General features: G+C 37.4%; 1 protein-coding gene across 1 annotated transcript in view; it reads right to left on the bottom strand.

Moving 5' to 3' along the window:
• UNC5D (unc-5 netrin receptor D) overlaps window positions 1-19,357 on the bottom strand; it is a 438,337-nt gene that overhangs the window by 49,693 nt on the left and 369,287 nt on the right. The window contains exons 14-15 of the mRNA XM_042783659.1: window positions 10,972-11,140; window positions 9,015-9,242 (exon numbers count right to left, since the gene is read on the bottom strand). Of these exons, the coding sequence (XP_042639593.1) occupies window positions 9,015-9,242; window positions 10,972-11,140 (397 nt within the window). The remainder of the gene's footprint in view (window positions 1-9,014; window positions 9,243-10,971; window positions 11,141-19,357) is intronic.

The following is a 19,357-nucleotide window of genomic DNA, read 5'->3' as shown; positions in this document are numbered from 1 at the left end:
TTTGGTGGTTGGGGCATAAATTTGAATAACAGTCATATTAACGGGTCTTCCTTGTAGGCGTATGGATATTATCCTATCACTGACAGCATTGTACTTGAGGACAGATCTTGAAACCTCCTTTGTGAAGTTTCTTAGCTGGGTTTATTCATAGACAAGCAAAATAATTAGCATGATAATTCATTAAACTCCTTTTGCAATTTTGGTGCAAGTTTAGAAACAGGTGAAAATAAGAAACTTTGTGTTTATGAAAACCTTTATAAATGCCACAGTATAATAAGAGTGTTGACTAATCAAAGTATATTTGAATTAGATTTTGTATAGTGCTCCCATTTTCTTGAAATCTAACTTGTCCTTTAAGAATTAAAGATGATCTCAGGGCAATTATTTCAAGGGTTCACCCAGCCTCCATGGCTCTAGAACATCTGGAGTCCATGAGAATTTGACATTCTGCTCTGTATTTCTTAACTTTTGATTAGGTTTCTTTTACAGAATCTTTGATCAGAATGTTCAGTAACAGTAGCTGGGTACCAGCCAGTTCTTCTGGTCTGATGGGAGAGGCAGTTGTTCATGGAGGCAATTAGCCACACATTCTATATTTTCCTCCTAGTCTTGACACTCCTTCTAACTCTGTTGCTCCACATGAATAGACACCAATTACTGGGCCTGAGATGGTGATTTGCAAGCTTTTAGGACCCCAGTCACTATGCAAGGAACCAGGAGATAGAACAGAAGCACTAAACATGTTAGTCCAATTAAGTGGGAAGTACCATGAAACCATGACCTTAAACCTCCAAACCAAGGAACCAAATCCTGCGAGGTCTTTTTTTTCAAAAAACATAAGAGCCTCAGCAGCTGCCTTTTTTTTTTTTTTTTTTTTTGGGTAAATATATCTATCATACAAGTTTTGCCAATTCAACTTTACAAGTGTACAACTTACTGACAGCACTTGCAATATTTGGCCATCCAACCCTACCCTTAATCAATGTGACTTTTCCATCATCATTAACCACATCTTGCCCCTCCCTCCTGTCCTTGGTAACTGCTAATAAATCTTGGTCTCTATACATTTGCTTTTTCTTCTTCTTATAGAAGTGAAGCCATGTAATATTTGTCCTTTTGTAATTGATTCATTTCACCCAGCAAGAAGTCTTTTTAAAACCAAACCATTTGATAGCTTAACTATCAAGAAATGTCTTCCTTGAGCATTGAGCACTTTCAGGAGCTATATGTATGGAGTCAAATTGACAACAGCAACTGAAAAGACTTAGACAGGAAACTTTGGGGGTAGTGAGATTACTTTAATGGAGAGGAACAACTCAGAAAAAGAGGGTGAGAATGGTTAAACAACTCAAAGAATGCAATCAATGTCACTGAATTGTACATGCAGAAACAGCTGAATTGGTATATGTATGTTTTACTGTGCATAGTCTTAACAACAGATACCAAAATAAATAAAGTTAAAAAGTCTAATTTGTCCCTGATTTTAGAGAACTAAATGAGTTCAGGAAACAAAGTGATTTGTTCAAGGTCTTGCAATTATTTAGTGTAGAGTTACATCATTTTAAATCCTTATAAAGCACACCGACTCATCACTAGAAGGAAACATAATGAACTTTTAGATCATTACAGCAAAAAAAAAAATTTGGTGTTGAGTTGACCCCCATCCACGCGAATTCATGTGTAGACGTGTGTTGTGCTCCATGGAGTCTTCACTGGCTGATTTTTTAGAAGTAGATCCCCAGGCCTTTCCTTTCAAGCAGTCCCTGTTTGGTATAAATGGTTATGTGCAACTACCAAGGAAAGGGCTGGTAGTTAGAACCCACTCAGGAGCCTTGGAACAAAGGTCTGGCAATCTGTATCAGAAACGCCATAATCTTGAAAAGCACGTGAAGCACAGTTCTACTTTGCAACACAGTCATCTTGATGTGGAATAGAGTCTAGTTGACTGGTTTGGTTTCCCTTAGTTTTCTTTCAAGGCTCCTCTGGATGGATTCAATTAGCAGCCTATCACATTAACCACAGTCACCATCCAGGAAGTCCTTTAGATCAAGAAGTACCTTATTTACAGATGAGACCATGGAGGTTGCCACTGTGCAGGTGATTTGCCCAAAGCTACAGGGTTAGTGATAGAACTAAGACTAGAAGAATGAAATTTGATTCACGGTCTAGTATTTTTCATACTTGATTATCTTTCCTCTTCTTGTGCTATACTTCATTTTTTTTTTTTTTTTTTTTTTTGAGAGACATTTCAAGGTCTGGCTGCTACTAATTTTGCCCCATAAATAAATTTTCATTGGTGCAAGATGCAGGTATACCAAAACCAAAGCCAAACTCACTGTCATCATATTAATTCTGAGTCATAGCAATCCCCATTGGTTTTCCAAGGCTGTAAATCTTTATGGAAGTAGATTGCTCTATCTTCTTTCCAGGGAGTGCCTGGTGGGTTTGAACCCCTGACCTTCTGGTTAGCAACCAAATGCCTTATCCACCACCATAGCTCCTTAGATATATGTACAGGACAATGTAAACCAGTCTGTATCTGCCCTGTTGTTGTTGTGGTTGGTTGCTGTTGAGTATGTTCTGACCCAAAGTGACCCTATTAGAAACAATAAAACTACTTCATCAGCTTTTCTTAGGTGTACTCCTTATGGAAGTGAATACCAGGCCTTTTTACCATGGGGCTACTGGATGGGTTGGAACTACCAACTTTTCAGTTACAGCCAAGCACTTAACTGTTACCCATCAGGGTTCCTATTTGCCCTTGAGTTATATATGCTGTCTAAAAAGCCTCTGAAAAGTAAAATGAGGAAAACTGGAATTTTCAAAAGCGAAAATCTACTTAAGTTTAACACAGACCTAAGGGACACTTTTTAAATCTTATGCTTTAGGGCTCCAAATTTAAATAAAATTATGATTTATTTATTTTTCTTTTTCAATTTACTTACTTTCATCTGCACATATTGAACCAACCATACATGATAAACAGTGTCTCATAATCTCATACAAAATGTTAAGCAATTATAGTTATTCTGTAACCAAGTAATTATTAAAAAGAAAAAGCCCAACAATAAACTAATTGTATTTACATGTTTATAAAGGCACAATTAAGCAGCTCTTGTGAAATTGTATTTAGGGCTTTGGGCTGCTAACCAAAGGGTTGTTGGTTTGAACCTACCAGCAGCTCCATGGGAGAAAGATGAGGTCATCATCTTCCTAAACCTGTGGAGTAAACCCTGTGCAGTAGTTCTACTCTGTTCTATAGGGTCACTATGAGTAGGAATTGGCTGGGTGACAGGGAGTTTGGTTTGGTTTAAAGGCATAATTGGCTTCAGAGTTTAATAAACACCTAAGCACAAGCTTTAAAATCATCTCCAAATAAAATGGATGGTATCTAACACAGATTTCCTAGTCATACTCTGGATCTATTGAATTATGTCCTGGGATTGGGTATGCACAGCTATAGTTTTAAATGTTCCTCACATAATTCTGATGCTCAGTCACGTTGTGAATCAGTGATACAAACAACTTTGTGGAACTCACTTTGAATCACTTACATGGATGTATCATCCCAAGACTGTAGCCTCATATCCACTGGTGTTTTCCTATCTGCCTCTATGTAAGAAAGACCTTCTGTTAAGTCTCTGGTTCTGTTGTTAAATTGATGTTAGAGTTAATTAAACTAGAAAACAGGATCCGGCCAGTTTCTGGTATATAAAATGTAGCTAAAAGCTCTGGATGGTGACTTTTTCTAGTCTCTCTACATCATCATCTCACATTGGGAGTTGCTAGTCATCCAATTCTAGGAGTTGTGGCTAGGAGAAACTTGGGCTTTGTGCCTCACTGAACTCTTTATGTTGATTTAATGAGACAAGCAACAATGCTTAGGTGTGCTTCAGGGATACCAAAACAGGCAGTCTGGATTTACATATTTATGAGACAAAACTGTTTGAACTTACATACACATATACACACACACTCGCACACACAAACTGTGTCACTGTGGTGTTTTTCTTTAAATGCTTTATGTGAACAATATTTCCCAAGGTTGCATTATTGATAAACATGAGAAGTACATCTGGAAGAAATCCTTTGAAATTAGATTCTAAATCCACATTAATGCCAAGTAAGTAATGAGTACCGAGAGGTACTGAATAGGAGTGCTGGGAACAACAAAGTAAAAACTATTTTTTTTTTTTTCCTCTTTTCTTTCAAAGATAGGGCAAATGCTTAATTCCTTGCTTTGTTTGAGTTAAATGTGTATGGGTGTGTGTATGCATGTGTATGTGTAATAAAACACAATAACAAAAAACTAGGTCTTAAAATATTACTCCTTCAAAATTGTATCACCACACATCAAATCCTTCTCCTTTAGTTTAAATTCATCAAAGGGGGCAAAGTTAAAACAATGAATGGCAGCTCTAATTATTACAGAAATACAGAAACAGAAAGGCAAGAAGTCATTTGGTCTTTCTCTGCTTACCCTCCTTTCACCTTCAGATGGATGACATATTTATTTATTAACATATCTGAGCTGATTAAATTTTCTATAGATATTATTTTAGATGTACTTATCAGCACAAATCTTCAAAAATCTGAAACTGCATTAATTATAACTTCAGCAACGTATAAGAGGTGGTTTTTGTCTTTCAGAGAAAGGGCTACTATTATTCAGATACAGTATCTTCAGAACAAATAAGCAACCAGGGTTACTAGCCCTGCAGATGGCCTAGAGGAAGGAAGGAATGACTGAAAATAAAGAATGCTCTGTTTAATTACTGAAATTCTCTAAAGGATTTTTTTTTTTTTTTAATGGAGCCTGGTCCACTAGTTCTAAGAGGATGGGATGGTGAGTCTAGATGTCCCTTTTATAAGGTCTCCCAAGGAAAAGTAGTCTTTTAAAGTAAGACAGAATTTTCTAGTGAGATATGAATTAAATAAAAGATGCAGCCATACCCATTAACCAGATTTTCTTCTTGATTAAGAGCACAGATCTGATTAGGTACATATTTGTTTCATTTCTGTTTTGTATTGGTTACCTAATGCTGCTCTAACAGAAAATGTCATAGATAGGATGGCTTTAGCAACAGGAGCTTATTCTCTGACAGTTTTGGAGGCTAGAAGTCTTGAGTTCAAAGTGCTAGCTCTAGGGGCTGGGTGAAAGTCCCTCTACCTTTGGCTTCAGCTCCACCTCTTGCTCCTGGCCCACTGAAGCTGGAGGTTTTTATCAGTCAGACAGCTGCTGGCTACTGAGGCTAACAAGTCCAAGGTTGACAAGTGAAAAGGCACTGTCCCAATATTACCAAACAATATGGCAGAATACTAGTTCAAGTCCAGAGGCAGTCCCAAGATCGGCAGGAAACATGGCAGGATGCTTAAATGAACGCTTGGCTACATTCAGGTGTCAAGTGTGCCAAAAGCTAGAGACCTTCCACAAAGTTGCTTCTTATATACTGGAAGCAGACCACATCTCTAAAGCTGCTACTCAGCTTCTCCAGTAGATTCCACCATGGAGTTGATCACCAGTCTCATCACGGTGAATAACTACATCCAGCTGACCAGCCACCCAAAACCAGGCCCAGCCAAGTTGGCACATAACCTTAACTACCACAATTTATTTGGGATATAAAAGAATCACTACAATAAATTAAGTAGCTGTCACAACTATGCTTGCATTCTTTCCAAATCATGACAAACATTTCATTTTAAGTGATAAACTAAACTCAACCCATTGGCATGGACTTGATTCCTATTCAAAGTGACCCTATAGGACAGGGTAGAACTACCCATAGCATTTCAAAGGCTATAAGTCTTTATGGGAACAGACTGCCTCAATTTTCTCCCATGGTGTAGCTGGTAGGTTCTAACTACCAACCTTTTGGTTAGCAGTTGAATGCCTTAACTACTGTACCACCAGAGGTCCTATCATAAGTGAGAATTGAGGCAAATTCCAAGATGGGGAATTTCTATGGAAACACTACAAAGTCAGATTCTATCAGAGTTACAGAAAGTGAGTTATGACTGTACACAACATATTTAGTTCACACCACATGACTTAGGTACAAAAAACAAACCAACCTCACTGCCATCGAGTCAATCCCAATTCATAGCAACCCCTCCTTGGATTTCTGAGGTGGTATCTCTACGAAAGTGGATTGCCCAATCTTCCTCCCAAGGAGTGGCTGGTGGTTTTGAACTGACAGCCTTCTGGTTAGCAGTCAAATGCCCTAGGAGCTATGCCACCAGAGCTCCATGACTTAGGTAGGGGTGTTAATATCAATGTGAAACATTTTTGAGGTTCAAAAGTGAACCATGGCCAGGGCTTTCTTAAAGTGGAATTGTCTTTATGGGTTAATTCAGTTGCCGTGAAGTTGACTCTGAGTCATGGTGACCCCATGCATGTCACAGTAGATCTGTGCTCCATTGAATTTTCAAGGCTGGTGTTTCAGAAGTAGATCACTAAGCCTCTCTTCCAAGGTAACTATGGGTGGATGGGAACCTCCAGCTTTTCAGGTAACAGTTGAGCCCATTAACCATTTGCACATTTGCACCACCTAGGAACTCCTTTTAATGTGGTAGTAACTAGGTAAATTTCCCTTCTAATTAAATATTATCTATGGAGCCATGAAAAAATATTACATAGATGATTTGCGATATTAAGCTTGTAATGAATCTGTATGGAAGGCCGTGAACACATACACTCAGCAAGGTGAAAATGCAGAAGCAAGATCCTTTCAGAAACAAAATAAACCAGAGACTATGACTGGGGAGTAAATGGTTGCTTTCTGGACTAGGAAATCTCAGTTCACAGAAGCTACAAGTTACATTTAAATCTACTATTGGGCTCCAGAAGTTATCCAAATGGCTTATGACCTCTCAGAACCCTGGGGGGAAGTGTGGACTTTGCTGCTCATGACAGCTGTCACATATATCCTATCAACAAAAAATATAACCAAACCCAACCTTAGAAATAAGCTTTATCTGACATAAAAGGAGAAAGGAAGAGTGACTAGAGGTAAATAGATCAAATGGGATCAAAGGTATTTCCACTGCAAAGTATTTCTCTATCGCAAAATTAAAGAGCTTTACCAATTTGAGACATTCAAGTTTAAGATTTAGATTTAACTTTACAGTCAATTAAAGGAAGAATAACATTTTTCTAGCACTGACTAAGAAGATGACATTACCAAAGGGATTGGAGAGTAGTTTGAATAACTGTGTTTCGGGCCTTCTTTGCAATGATTTCTACCATAGTTCAGATCCATCTTTGTGAATAGTTGAGCTCACTAAAATCTGGTAGTAATCAATAGGAGTGATACTAGATGATCTGAAAGTCACTGAGAATAAACTCTTTAGGCACATGTCTAACCTGCTATTATATACATTGGCTGTGAGGCCACTATTCAAACAAAATTACAAGGTGGTTAAAAGGATTGACTTCTGAGGCAGGGTGGTGAAGAGGTTCGCAGAGTGACAGGAGTCAGCAGCAGTAGGTAATTCATGTTTATGCCAGAGTACTTAGTCTTTATAACTTGGCTGAGCTCCTAAACACCTAACTTGAGTCATGGTGCATTTTGAAAGTGTTTAGTGGTACTAGCGACCTGAGGATGAACCATTTGGGTCATTCATTTTTTTATCTTAGCATAGAGAATGTCTGTTATTTGTATTCACTTGGAAGAAGCTTTTTATTGGAGGTGGGGGAACAGATGAAGAGTAAACAGTGGCGACCATAGGATGTGCTTTAGCTATTTACACTGAACTTCTGCACTCTATAAAATAGCATCCAACCAATGAAACCCGTTTTGAGCAGCCACAGATGAAGCATGTCCTTCATTATGACCTGTGGTGATCAAGAGTCAGTCAGGGAAGGTCTGAGAACGTAGGCTGAAACTGTGTCACCTTCATTGGCTTATGCTCAGGATTCAGGTCATTGTATTGTTCTATTGGTAAACATGAGTTTTCTAGCTCAGTGTCTCAAAAGCTAGTTATTGAGGAAATGCTTTGCATAATGGACTTAATGATCCAGGACTGGAATAGCAGGGATCTGGAATGAGGTGTGTCAGGAGAGCTATGCTATTTATACATGGGCAAAGCTTACACAGGCACTTCTGCATTATCTTTGCTGCTATTAATAAACTCACACTCTTCGTGAGTAGCTTATTTAAAATGAATCTTACATGATTAAAAGTCCCCAAAATGGAAAGGAACCTTGAACTATTACTGCCCTAGTAGCACTGATAAATAATAGACTTTTTGTCCAGGATATGATATGATTGCTTGGTGATAGGTATAATTTATAACTGTTGTTCTCTAACTAGGAGCTCTGGTAGCATAGTGCCTAAGGCACTTGACTGCTAACCAGAAGGCTGGTGGTTCAAACCCACCAGCCACTCTTCGGAAGGAAGATGGGGCAATCTGCTTCCATAGTGATACTGCCTCAGAAACCTGAGGAGGGGTCGCGATGGGTCGGGTCCGACTTGACGGCACATAACAACAACAACAACAACACTTCTCTAACTAAAACCTTCAGTTGATTCAAGCAATTTTCTCACTGCCTTCTGTACATCAAATAACTCTTACTGTTTGTGAAGCTTATGCCATTTTTCCTTTCTTGACATGGTATCCCTTTCCTTTTTGCTCCTAAATCTTATGCATCCAAAAGGTTCCACAAAGAGTCCTCAAAAACTCTTCTCCAACTCCTCTGTCAAAGGTAGGTTTCTGTTTTCTGAATCCATCCTACACTTATAGTCAGTTTTATGACTTCCAATATAGCATTCCCTATAAATGTAAATGTAACCATATTTTCTTCTTGAATGTTGACTACCTTGATCTCTCACAACTCAGTACGGTGTTGAACATACAGTGACACATCTCTCGCCTAAAAATAATATAAGATAAGATAAGAACATTGTTTGGGTTTGCTTTCCAGACCATCAGTAATAGAATATTGCTACTGATCTTTAGGGAGCCCCATGCTTTCATAATGTCAACAGAAGAATTTTAGAAGAGAGGCTCACCTGAAATGCACAAGGAGTATTGTCCACACAATAAACCCTCAAGTTATAATCCAGGGAGTTACAGGACATGCAGCCAAAAACTGCCACCTTCAGCTGCTTCACGGCACAGTCTGTGATTGGTTCTCCGGTGAGGGCATATGTCCCAAAGCTGTCTAGGAGTACATGACATGCAAAGGGGTCCAGAAGGCAGTAACAGGATGTAGATTCATCCTCTACTGACATCACTTCCTGTTGGGGAGAGATGTATTAAAGTCTCTCAGCTTAGAAATAAGGTATGATGTAACAATTACTTTGCAAGGACATATATACGTAATTTTTTCAGAACATTTTTATCACTCTAATTATATTGATATTAAATGCTGCTCTTTCTTCTGTCAACATCGTTGTTTAAGTTAGAAATTCATGAAATGTTTATATTTCACATGTTGGAGTTCTTATATTATAACATGTATCACTTTGAATTTTTTCCTACTTCTAGTTCATTTGTGCAATATAGAATTTAAAAAGATGCCTTGAACATTAACATCAATATGCCAGCTCTTACTTATTTATTTGTTTTTACAAAGGTTTACTTCCCAAAACCCTATTTAATATCCTTCAGTTAATGCTATTTTTCATACAAACATGTTATCCCCTGCATTCTGCTAAAATCATTTACAAGGGAACATTCAATGCATGTTTTGGGCATGGAACTATATGTTGCCCTCCCTGGTAAGAACTTAGGTATGTGTGACTGCTTTGCTAGAACAAAGATACAACACCATCTGGATGTGAAAGACAGTGATAAAGTGCTGAGAAGAAAAACTAAAAAAGTGGTAAAAATCAAGGCCCCTTTAGGAAGCCCTGGAAATTCATGCCCCACGATATTTACTTGTATTTCAACTGAATAAATAGCACACTACATTATGGAACAAAGGAAACAGACTAGTTTTAAGACATGGATGACCAGGGCAGAAGTAATTAATTACAGCAAGCTGGGCAATCTACTTCTGTAGTAATACCGCTGCCTCGGAAATCCAAGGAGGGGTTGCTATGAGTCAGGTCCCACTCAACAGCACATAACAACCACAACAACAACAAAGAACCCTGATTCTCCTTCTCCTCCTTTTGCCTGAAGCACCTTCTGGGAGGCAGGATCCCAGGGTTAGCTGAAACAGGTCATTGTGTTCCAACTAGATAATTCACCTGCTTTCATACAAACTGACTTCAGATGCACATAAAAGGCATCCCTATCAGACAGATGAATCAGAGCTTTCACTTAAAGTAGTAATTCAACTGCAATCTGTCTTTGCAGGGACTGTCTTCCTTGTTGTTAGCCTCCTATTATGTATCTTCATTTTCCTTTCTTGACTTTTCCTTTTGTTCTCTTCTTCTACTATATCTCTTTTGCATGTGCTCATATACATAAGAAAATAAACACTTAGAATTCTTCTCAATGCAGTAATTAATTCACCAAATATCTACTTAGCACCTACCGTGTTCCTGAATACTTAAATATGTTATAATCTCCATGATGGAAAAAAAAAAGAAAAACAAAAACAAACAGATGTAGTGATTTCTTTTCTGAACAGAGCCTGTCTGCCCTAAGCTTCCTTTTTTACACCACAGGACCACAGAGTAAAGTCAATACAGAAAGGGGCATGGCCTGGAAGGATAGGAGGTGAGTCAGTAAGCAGGTCATAACTGTCCATGTCTTTCTGGTTAATGACAAATGCACTGCAAAAGCAAATAAAAAAAGTCTCTGAATCATCTCTTACTTCTCTTTTCCATTATTATGGGAAATAAATTACCAGGTACCTTGAAGATGTTGTGAAATGCATGCCACCAACTCCCTAGACAATAAGAAAATGCTGAAAAATTCACAGCTGATTAATTGTGACAAGAAAGGGTAAGTTTAAGTCTATGCCATAGCTGGAGCTCAAATCCCATTTGTGTGAAAGGAAAAATCAGGTCTCACCTCCCACTTGCCCTGCTGTGTCCTCTTCTTTAAATGGATATTCCAGTGTTCAGAACTGACATCTGCACAGTGTGGTATTGTCAATGCAAAGGGAGTGGTGACAATCATGTCTGGTGGACCACAGGTGACTTCAGGACTCAGTAGTACCTCAGATCCATCAGACTGGAGGCTTTAAAGTCGGGAAAAGCATCAAAGGGAGAAAAAGAGGTGGCATATGTGAATAAAAGTTTAGTTGCAGACTAGGATTTGCCCAGGCTGAGAAAAATCCCTCCCCAGATCCCCTCTTGATAACATATACACAAAGGGTTGGCTTGGTTGCCTCACAGCTTGGCAGTGAAATGGTAGACACTTATTCTGAGTGTCTTAAGCACACAGACTGAGTTTAAGCCTAGATTTCAAATCTAGGTTTTGACACACAAATAAAATGACAAAATGCTTCTTGATAAATAAAAGAATAACTGGAGAATCAAAGACCTTGTTGGTGTGTGACATACCAGCTGATGAATCTGTATCCTTGTTGATAACATATCAATAGGCAAAAGATGAAAACTTTATAGAAATGACTGATCTGGTAGTCTTACCATCAGATTCCTTTTCTCCAACAACACATTCTGTGATATTTCCAATGCCAGCAAGTGATAAAACAAATTATGATGGAACAAAACAACCCTTCAAACATACCCAGATTGAGTGAGTATGTCTATTCTGGGTTTGAAAACATTTATTTTCTGCCAATGCACAAATATATAAGTTATATTGTGACAGCAGAGTAGACAGTTATACATGCGTATAATCAACTACATAAATATATACCTTTCAACTCTTTCCCATTTTAAATATAAATTTCAAATCATTCCACTCACATCTGATATTTCTGTATTATGAATAATCTACAATGGAAATGGAGTTGTGAAACAGATAAAAGAAAATGAAACTTAACTAAAGGGAAATAATATTATCTCATTGAATGCTTTCCTCTTTCAGTTTTGGTATATTTATTTTTTATTGCAATAAATATATATGTAACAAAAACATTTGCACTTTATCATTATTTGCATGTTGTCTATTATTTTAATGCTTGCCCACAAAAAGTCAGGAGTATATTATAAGACACCAGCCAATTAGAACCCAGAAGTCTTCTCAATTGCTCATGAGATCTTGAAGTAACTGTTTGATCTTTCTTTTTTTGATAATTCACTTGTATGTTGTTGTTGTTGTTGTTGTTATGTGCCATCGAGTCGGCCCTGACTCATAGCGACCCTTCCTTGGGTTGCCAAGGCAGTATCACTATGAAAGTAGATTGCCCAACCTTCCTTCTGAGGAGTGGCTGGTGGGTTTGAACCGCCAGCCTTCTGGTTAGCAGTCAAGTGTCTTAGGCACTATGCTACCAGAGCTCCTGTTCACTCGTATAAGATATAGTAGTATAGAATATAGTGAATAAAGTACTTTAGTACTTTCAGACGAATACTGCTGTATGAGAGCTAGGCTTGGTATTATCACCAAAACTTGTATTCATATACAGGAAAGATATTTAGATATGCCAAGCTTTATCAACAAAGCAACCCTTTGGGCCACATAATGATGAAACTTAGTTTTAAAACATACCAAGTTTTCCTTGTTCTTGTGTCAATAGTTTTTTTCTGTGAGCACATTTAATACATTATTAATCTTTGAATTACTTTTGTTGACATCTTCCATTCTCTGTCAAGTTAGTAATGGTCACTTTAACTCATTATCTATAATTTGCTGCTTCAATAAATCCAAGGCATATAACTGAGTGGGACTACTCTACTTTATCCAAACTAGACCTGAATGTTTTCATATCATACTCTCCTCCTCCCCAAGAAGCATTTCAGGTGCGTTCCAAAATATTAAGTCTTGCACAAAGTTAACCATAGTCCAAAGCTGACAATTCTTCCTATAGAAGCAAAGAGCAGGTTAAGCTGAAAACATGTCTGCATTACATATAAGCAGAGCAGGAGAGAGGAGAGGGGATAGCAAAGCAATACATTAACAACAGCCAGTGCTCTACACAAGGCCTAGAACAATATACTTGAGGCTTGAAAAAAATGTAAATGTGAGCTATAACCAGCATGAAGTGGCAGCCCGCATGTGGATGTCTGCCAGTGGCCATTAGAGAGGGTTAAGCACATTCTGTATAATTGTTGCCTGCATTCATCATGGACAGGAATAGCAGGGATGCTTATGAGTGACCGATGACAAGCTCTCCTAAAAGAACTATTTAATTGCTTTTAGAGAATCATCCCCGTTGTTGAACATATTGTTCAAACATATGGGAATTTGGGCAATTATTTAATGCCAAATGAACTGAAATCAGCTAATTAGATGAACCCTCACACTCATTGTGAATGGCAAGACTCCTTTCAGTAATATCTTAAACAGCATTAGAAGTCAGAGACAGAGCATATTGAGTATTACCCAGAGCACGGGATGAGAGCTCTGCATTAAGCAGGCACTGAATATTTCCATGAGAGCAAAGTAAGTAAATCAAGACTTACAACTAATTCATCTAACTTGAAAATTTTACAAATGGGTGTAGGGTGTCTGGTGAAGGAACAAATCTTAATCTCTGCTTTTTTCCCCATGATTAATAACAATTTGCCCTTTTCTGCCATCTTCTATTCATGGCTTTAATCAGAAAGCTTTACAAATATTAATTAAAGCTTGTCACACACCTGTGGAGGCTGGTGTTAACAACATAAGGTCACAGAGAAGTCAATCAAAGTGATGGGAGGATAATAACCCTACATTTCTGATGCACAGGCTCCTGCTATCTATGGCTAGATTGCACTTTCCTTCTCTGTTACTACTTGGAGATTTCTGGCTGGCTCTTGTGATAGCCTAAGGAAAGATGAGGGGGGTGGAATGTCATACAAGGGTAGCCATGGATACAGACTCAGGATATTTGAGAATGGAGGGCTGGGGAGAGACATGTTTCATTGGTGTGGGCAAAAATTAAGATCTGTATGTGGAGCATAGTTGACATTTAAGTTTTTCAACATTATATAATACATGACAAGTAAATAGTCATGTCCCTGCTGAATTTTATTTTTTTCCCTAAATTGCTGTGACCTAATAACAACTGTTAGCTAATAACAGCAGCAATTTCAGGACCATAATATGAAGCACTTCAGTGCATCACACACCCTAGTGCAGACTGCACATTAAAAAGTCTTCTTGCATGGGACTTCTGCTACTTATCTTTTTCATAGTATTCACTCTATCCCTCCCTCTCTCTCTCTCTCTGTAGCTGATGGCACAAGTAGTTTTGCAATTGGCTGCTAATCTAAAAGTTGGTGATTTGAACCCACCTGCAGGCTCTGCAGAAGAAAGTCCTGGCAAACAGCTTCCAATAAGATTACAGCCTAGAAAAGCTTATATCTACACACACACATATACAAATGTCCATACATTTGTATATATAAATACAGTTTAAATGTTGTGCATGTTTACGGATATAAAAAGGTCAATAATTTAAGATCCTTGTCTGCATAATAGGAGTTCTGGTAGCATAATGCCTAAGGCATTTGACTGCTAACCAGATGGCTGGCAGCTGAAACTCACCTGCCACTCCTCAGAAGGAAGACTGGGCAATCTACTTCCACAGAGATACACATTGGAAACCCAAGAAGGGGTTGCTATGAGTTGGATTCCACTCGATGGCAATGAGTTTAGTTTGGGGTTTTTGTTTTGTTTTCTTTTGTCTGCATAATCAGGTAGCTTGTTGAGCAACTGTGTAGAAACTGGGAATCCATATTTCTGCTCATACACTGTGGCTGAGGGTTCTGGGGAAAACTCTGTCAGCTTTGTAGTTTTGACTCCTGAAATCTCAAAATATGCATGGTAGGAAAGAGTGCATGTAAAGTCCACAGGAGCATTGTACCAGGTACTTGGATAATACGAAAGACCCACAGTTTCCAGAAGTGGAAACCAAGCATTTCCAGAGAAAATAGGAAGTATATGAAAGAACATCCCCATATTCTCACTTTTGTCCTCACTTTGCTCTTCATGGCATCTGTCTAATACCACGGCCCTTCTCTGACCTTTTCTTTATCATGAAAACCAGATAGTGGGACAGAGAGTAAAGTTCATGGCTTTGTAGTCAGACAGTCCTGGGTGTAAATTCTGGCACCACTTCATGTAGGATGCCAGCAAGAGGATGCTAGATGGGTTAATTTTTATAAACCTCATTTTTCTGATATGCAAAATAATACATACACTAGGATTCTACCAACAGTTAAAGGAAGTGAAATATAAAAAGCATCTAATATTGTATGCTCTACAAGTGGACATTCTGCCTTCCCAAGCTCAAACACCCACCTTCCTCGCCTTTTTGTGGGCCTCATTTTTATAGGAACTCTGCTTTCTAAGATGGCTAATTTATTCAGTGTATTGTCACTGTATTAATATATTCTTTAACAAAATTCTGTGCATTACAGAAATTTAGTTACACTGGCAGTACTGTGGTCTCCCTGCTTTCATGCTCGCATCCCACAATGAATCCTCAATCCTGCAGAATAATCTCACAAAAAATGCCAGCCTCTTCCCTCCTCAAGGAAGAGCTGCTGTTCCTGCTGCTCTGGAGTGCTCTGTGTGCCTGGAAGTGCTCCTGCAGACATTCATATAATTGGCTCCCTTGTGTCCTTCATGTCTTTGCTTAAATGACATCTACTAATGAGCCCTGGTGGTACAATGGTTAAGTGCTCAGTGACTTTTTTAACTGAAAATTTGGAGGTGCATGCCCACCAGCTGCTCTGTGGTAGAAAAGACCTGGTTATTTGCTTCCTTAAAGATTACAGCCTAGGAAAACCTCTGGGGCAGTTCCACTCTATCTTCCAGGATCATTATGAGTCTGAATCTATTCTACGGCATACAACAACAATGAAGCTTTCCTTGACCACCATATTGGAACATTCTCCACTTCAATAGCTTTTGTTTTTGTTTTTCTCTACAAACTAAAATATCTGCTAATATATTATGTCATTTGTTTGCTCAGTTTTTGTCTCCTGTCAAGTAGAATGCAGGCTCCACAAGGGCAGGAATTCTTACCTGTTTTGTCCATTGCTATATTCCCAGCGCTTAATATAGCCAGTTATAAACATCTCAACACATTTGCTGAAGAGAACACAAGAACTAGCTTGAAGTAGTGTCTGCTGATCATATCTGAATCATTTTGAGCATCAAACTAAATAATGGTAGTATAATATTAAAATCCACTGAATAATCAGAATTCATGAAAGACACTGATACAAATAAATAAATAAATAGATAAATTCATGAGCAGGGGAAACTCTTTCTAATAATAGGAAACCAAATAAATTAAAAAAAAAAAAAAAAGGAAGGTACCAACTAAAACAAGTTATCAAAGTTGACACTGCCAATAATATAGCTAATTAGCAGAAAATACCCCCTGATCTCTGATCTGACACTCTGAAAAGAACTCAGTATCTCTTCTATGACAGTCTTGCCAAAAGTATATGCCTAAATCTACCAAAATCAAAACCAAATCCACTACCATCGAGTCGTAGCTGACTCATAGAGACCTCTCCTTGGGTTTCTGAGGCAGTATCTCTATGGAAGTAGATTGCCCAAATTTCTTCCAAGGAGTAGCTGGTGGGTTTGAACCACCAACCTTCTGGTTAGCAGTCAAGTGCCTCAGGCACTATGCTCCCAGAGCTGCATATGCCTAAACCTAGACATAAGGAAATACCAGACAAATCCAAATTGAGGGACATTTTATAAAATAACTGATCCAAACTCTTAAGAAATGGAATGCCAGTTCTGGTTCCAAGATGGCAGACTAGGCAGATGCACTATTCAGACCCCCTACAACAAAGATTCAAAAAAGCAAGGGAAACAGATACATATGGCAATCCTGGATCTTAGAGTTTCAAAGGAAAGATATGGAAGTAGATCTAATAGTGATGAGAGGAAGAGACTAAACAAAAATAGTGAGCAAGCAGTGGTAAACTGTTAAGGAACACAGCACAGTCATTTTGAACAATGTTCCATTCATGGAGCAGGAACTGGAAAAGAAACCAGATAACTGGCTCCAGTTAAGGGATTTCACCCACACCCTAGGGCCTGGCATTTTGAACTCAGATTTCTAGCCTCCAAAGCTGTAAGAGAATAAACTTTTGTGAAAACCATACATTTGTAGTATTTTAGAGTGGCACTATAGAACCAAAACAGACCTCAATAGAAAATCACCAAGACATATCATAATCAAACTTTCCAAAACCAAAGATAAAGAAAGCATCTTGAAAACAGCTCAGGAAAAATGAAAAGCCACCTACAAAGGAGAACCAATACAACTAAGATCTGATTTCTTATCAGAAACATGAAGGCAAGGAGGCAGTGGAATGACATATATAAAATGTCAAAAAAAAAAAAATACCAGTAAAGAATTTTATGTCCAGCAAAGTTGTCTCTCAAATATGCCAGTGAAATCAGGACATCCTCAGATAAACAGAAATTAAGATAATTTGCAAAATCCAGACCAACTTCATAAGAAATGCTAAAGGTAGTTCTCTGGACAGAAAATGACCAATGCAAGACAACTATGATAGATTAAGACATACAAGAACATCACCTGGAAATTAATCCAGATACAGAGGCATGAAAAATGAAATAAACCAACAAGATGGTAAATAGGGAGACAGATATGCCAAATTGTAAACTATGATAACTACAAAGAAAAGAGGGAAAATAAGATATAGTTACAAAATTTCCAAATGGAGAGGAATGGACAGCTTTAAACTTGGGAGGATAGTAACAAATTACAGTGTAACCTCAAAAAATAAACAAACAAACAAACAAATAAATAAATAAAATAATGAACCTTCATACCAAAATAAAAAAGAAGAAAATCATAAAGCTTTACTAAATGTTAAAACAATAACAAGGAAGGAAATAATAAGAAAATCTATAAACAAAATGAGATCAGCCCAGAAAAATATACAGAAAAAATAAAATATTTATGCAACATACAGAAATACATCAAAATGGCAGCAGTAAATTCATACCAATAAACAATTATATTGAACGTAAATATAATTTATGTTCACTCAAGAGACAGAGAGTAGCAAAATAGATAAGTAAACATGACCCATCTATATGGTGTCTACAAGACATACACTTTAGATACAAAGACAAGAATAAGTTAAAAATTAAAGGATGGGAAAACATATATTAAGCAAATGCTAACCAAATAAGAGTAGGACTGGCAATATTAATTTCTGAAAAAAATATACTTTAAGACAAAAACTTGCAAAAGAGCCAAGGACAGGCATTATATAATGATTAAAGGGTCAATCAAAGAAGAGGATATAACCATAATAAATATCTATTCACCCAATGAAAGAGCCCCAAAAATATATAAATCAAGCTTTAACAGAGTTGAAATGAGAAATAGACAACTCCACAATAATTGTAGAAGAACTTAATAAACCACTTTCAATGAAAGAAAGAACATCTAGAAAGAAACTTAACAAAGATACTGAAGATATAAACAACACAATCAGCCAGATCACAGAGATTTATACAGAACACTCTATCCAACAATAACAGGATATATATATATATATTATATATATATTATAAATATATATATATATTTGAGGGCACATGGAACTTTCTCCAGAATAGACCATATGCTAAGCCACAAAGCAACCTTTAATAAATTTTAAAATATCAAAATACTACAAAGCATCTTCTCAGATCATAATGCTATAAAATTATAAATCATTAAGAAGATCAAGGGGAAAAAATTAAATATGTGGAAACTGAATAAAATCCTGTTTTAAAAAAAATACTGGGTAATAGAAGAAAAAAAAATGAAATTAGAAAAAAAATTCCTTGAATCAAATGAGAATGAAAACACAACATACTAAAATCTTTGAGACACAGCAAAAGCAGGACAATTTAGTAATAAGTGCAGATATCAAAAAAGAAGAATCAAACTTAACACCTTACACCAACATCTCCAACTATCAGAAAAAGAACAGCAAAAGAAGTGTATAATAACCAAAAGAAATGAAATTGTAAAGATTTGAGCAGAAACAAAGAAAACAGAAAATTAGAACGAATCAACATTGGAACTAACAGAAAGCTTCAGCAAATTGGTAGGGTACCAGATAAACATATACAAAATCAGTAGGATTCCTCTACACTAACAAAGAGACTTCTTCCTTCATTACCATTGGTTCTAGATCATATGCCACTTCCTGAAATGGATGAAGATCAATCAGTTCTTTTTGGTACAGTGACTGTGTATGCCTGCCATCTTCTCTTGATGTTTCCTGAATCATTCAATATTTTGCCCATAGAATCTCTCAATATTGCAACTTGAGGCTTCAATTTTTTC

This window comes from Orycteropus afer, unplaced genomic scaffold (assembly GCF_000298275.1).
Source record: "Orycteropus afer afer isolate SDZICR_OR568_19922 unplaced genomic scaffold, OryAfe1.0 scaffold00024, whole genome shotgun sequence".
Classification (NCBI taxonomy): Eukaryota; Metazoa; Chordata; class Mammalia; order Tubulidentata; family Orycteropodidae; genus Orycteropus; species Orycteropus afer.
The sequence above is the reverse complement of the archived record's forward strand: the minus strand, read 5'-3'. Positions and strand labels throughout refer to the sequence as shown.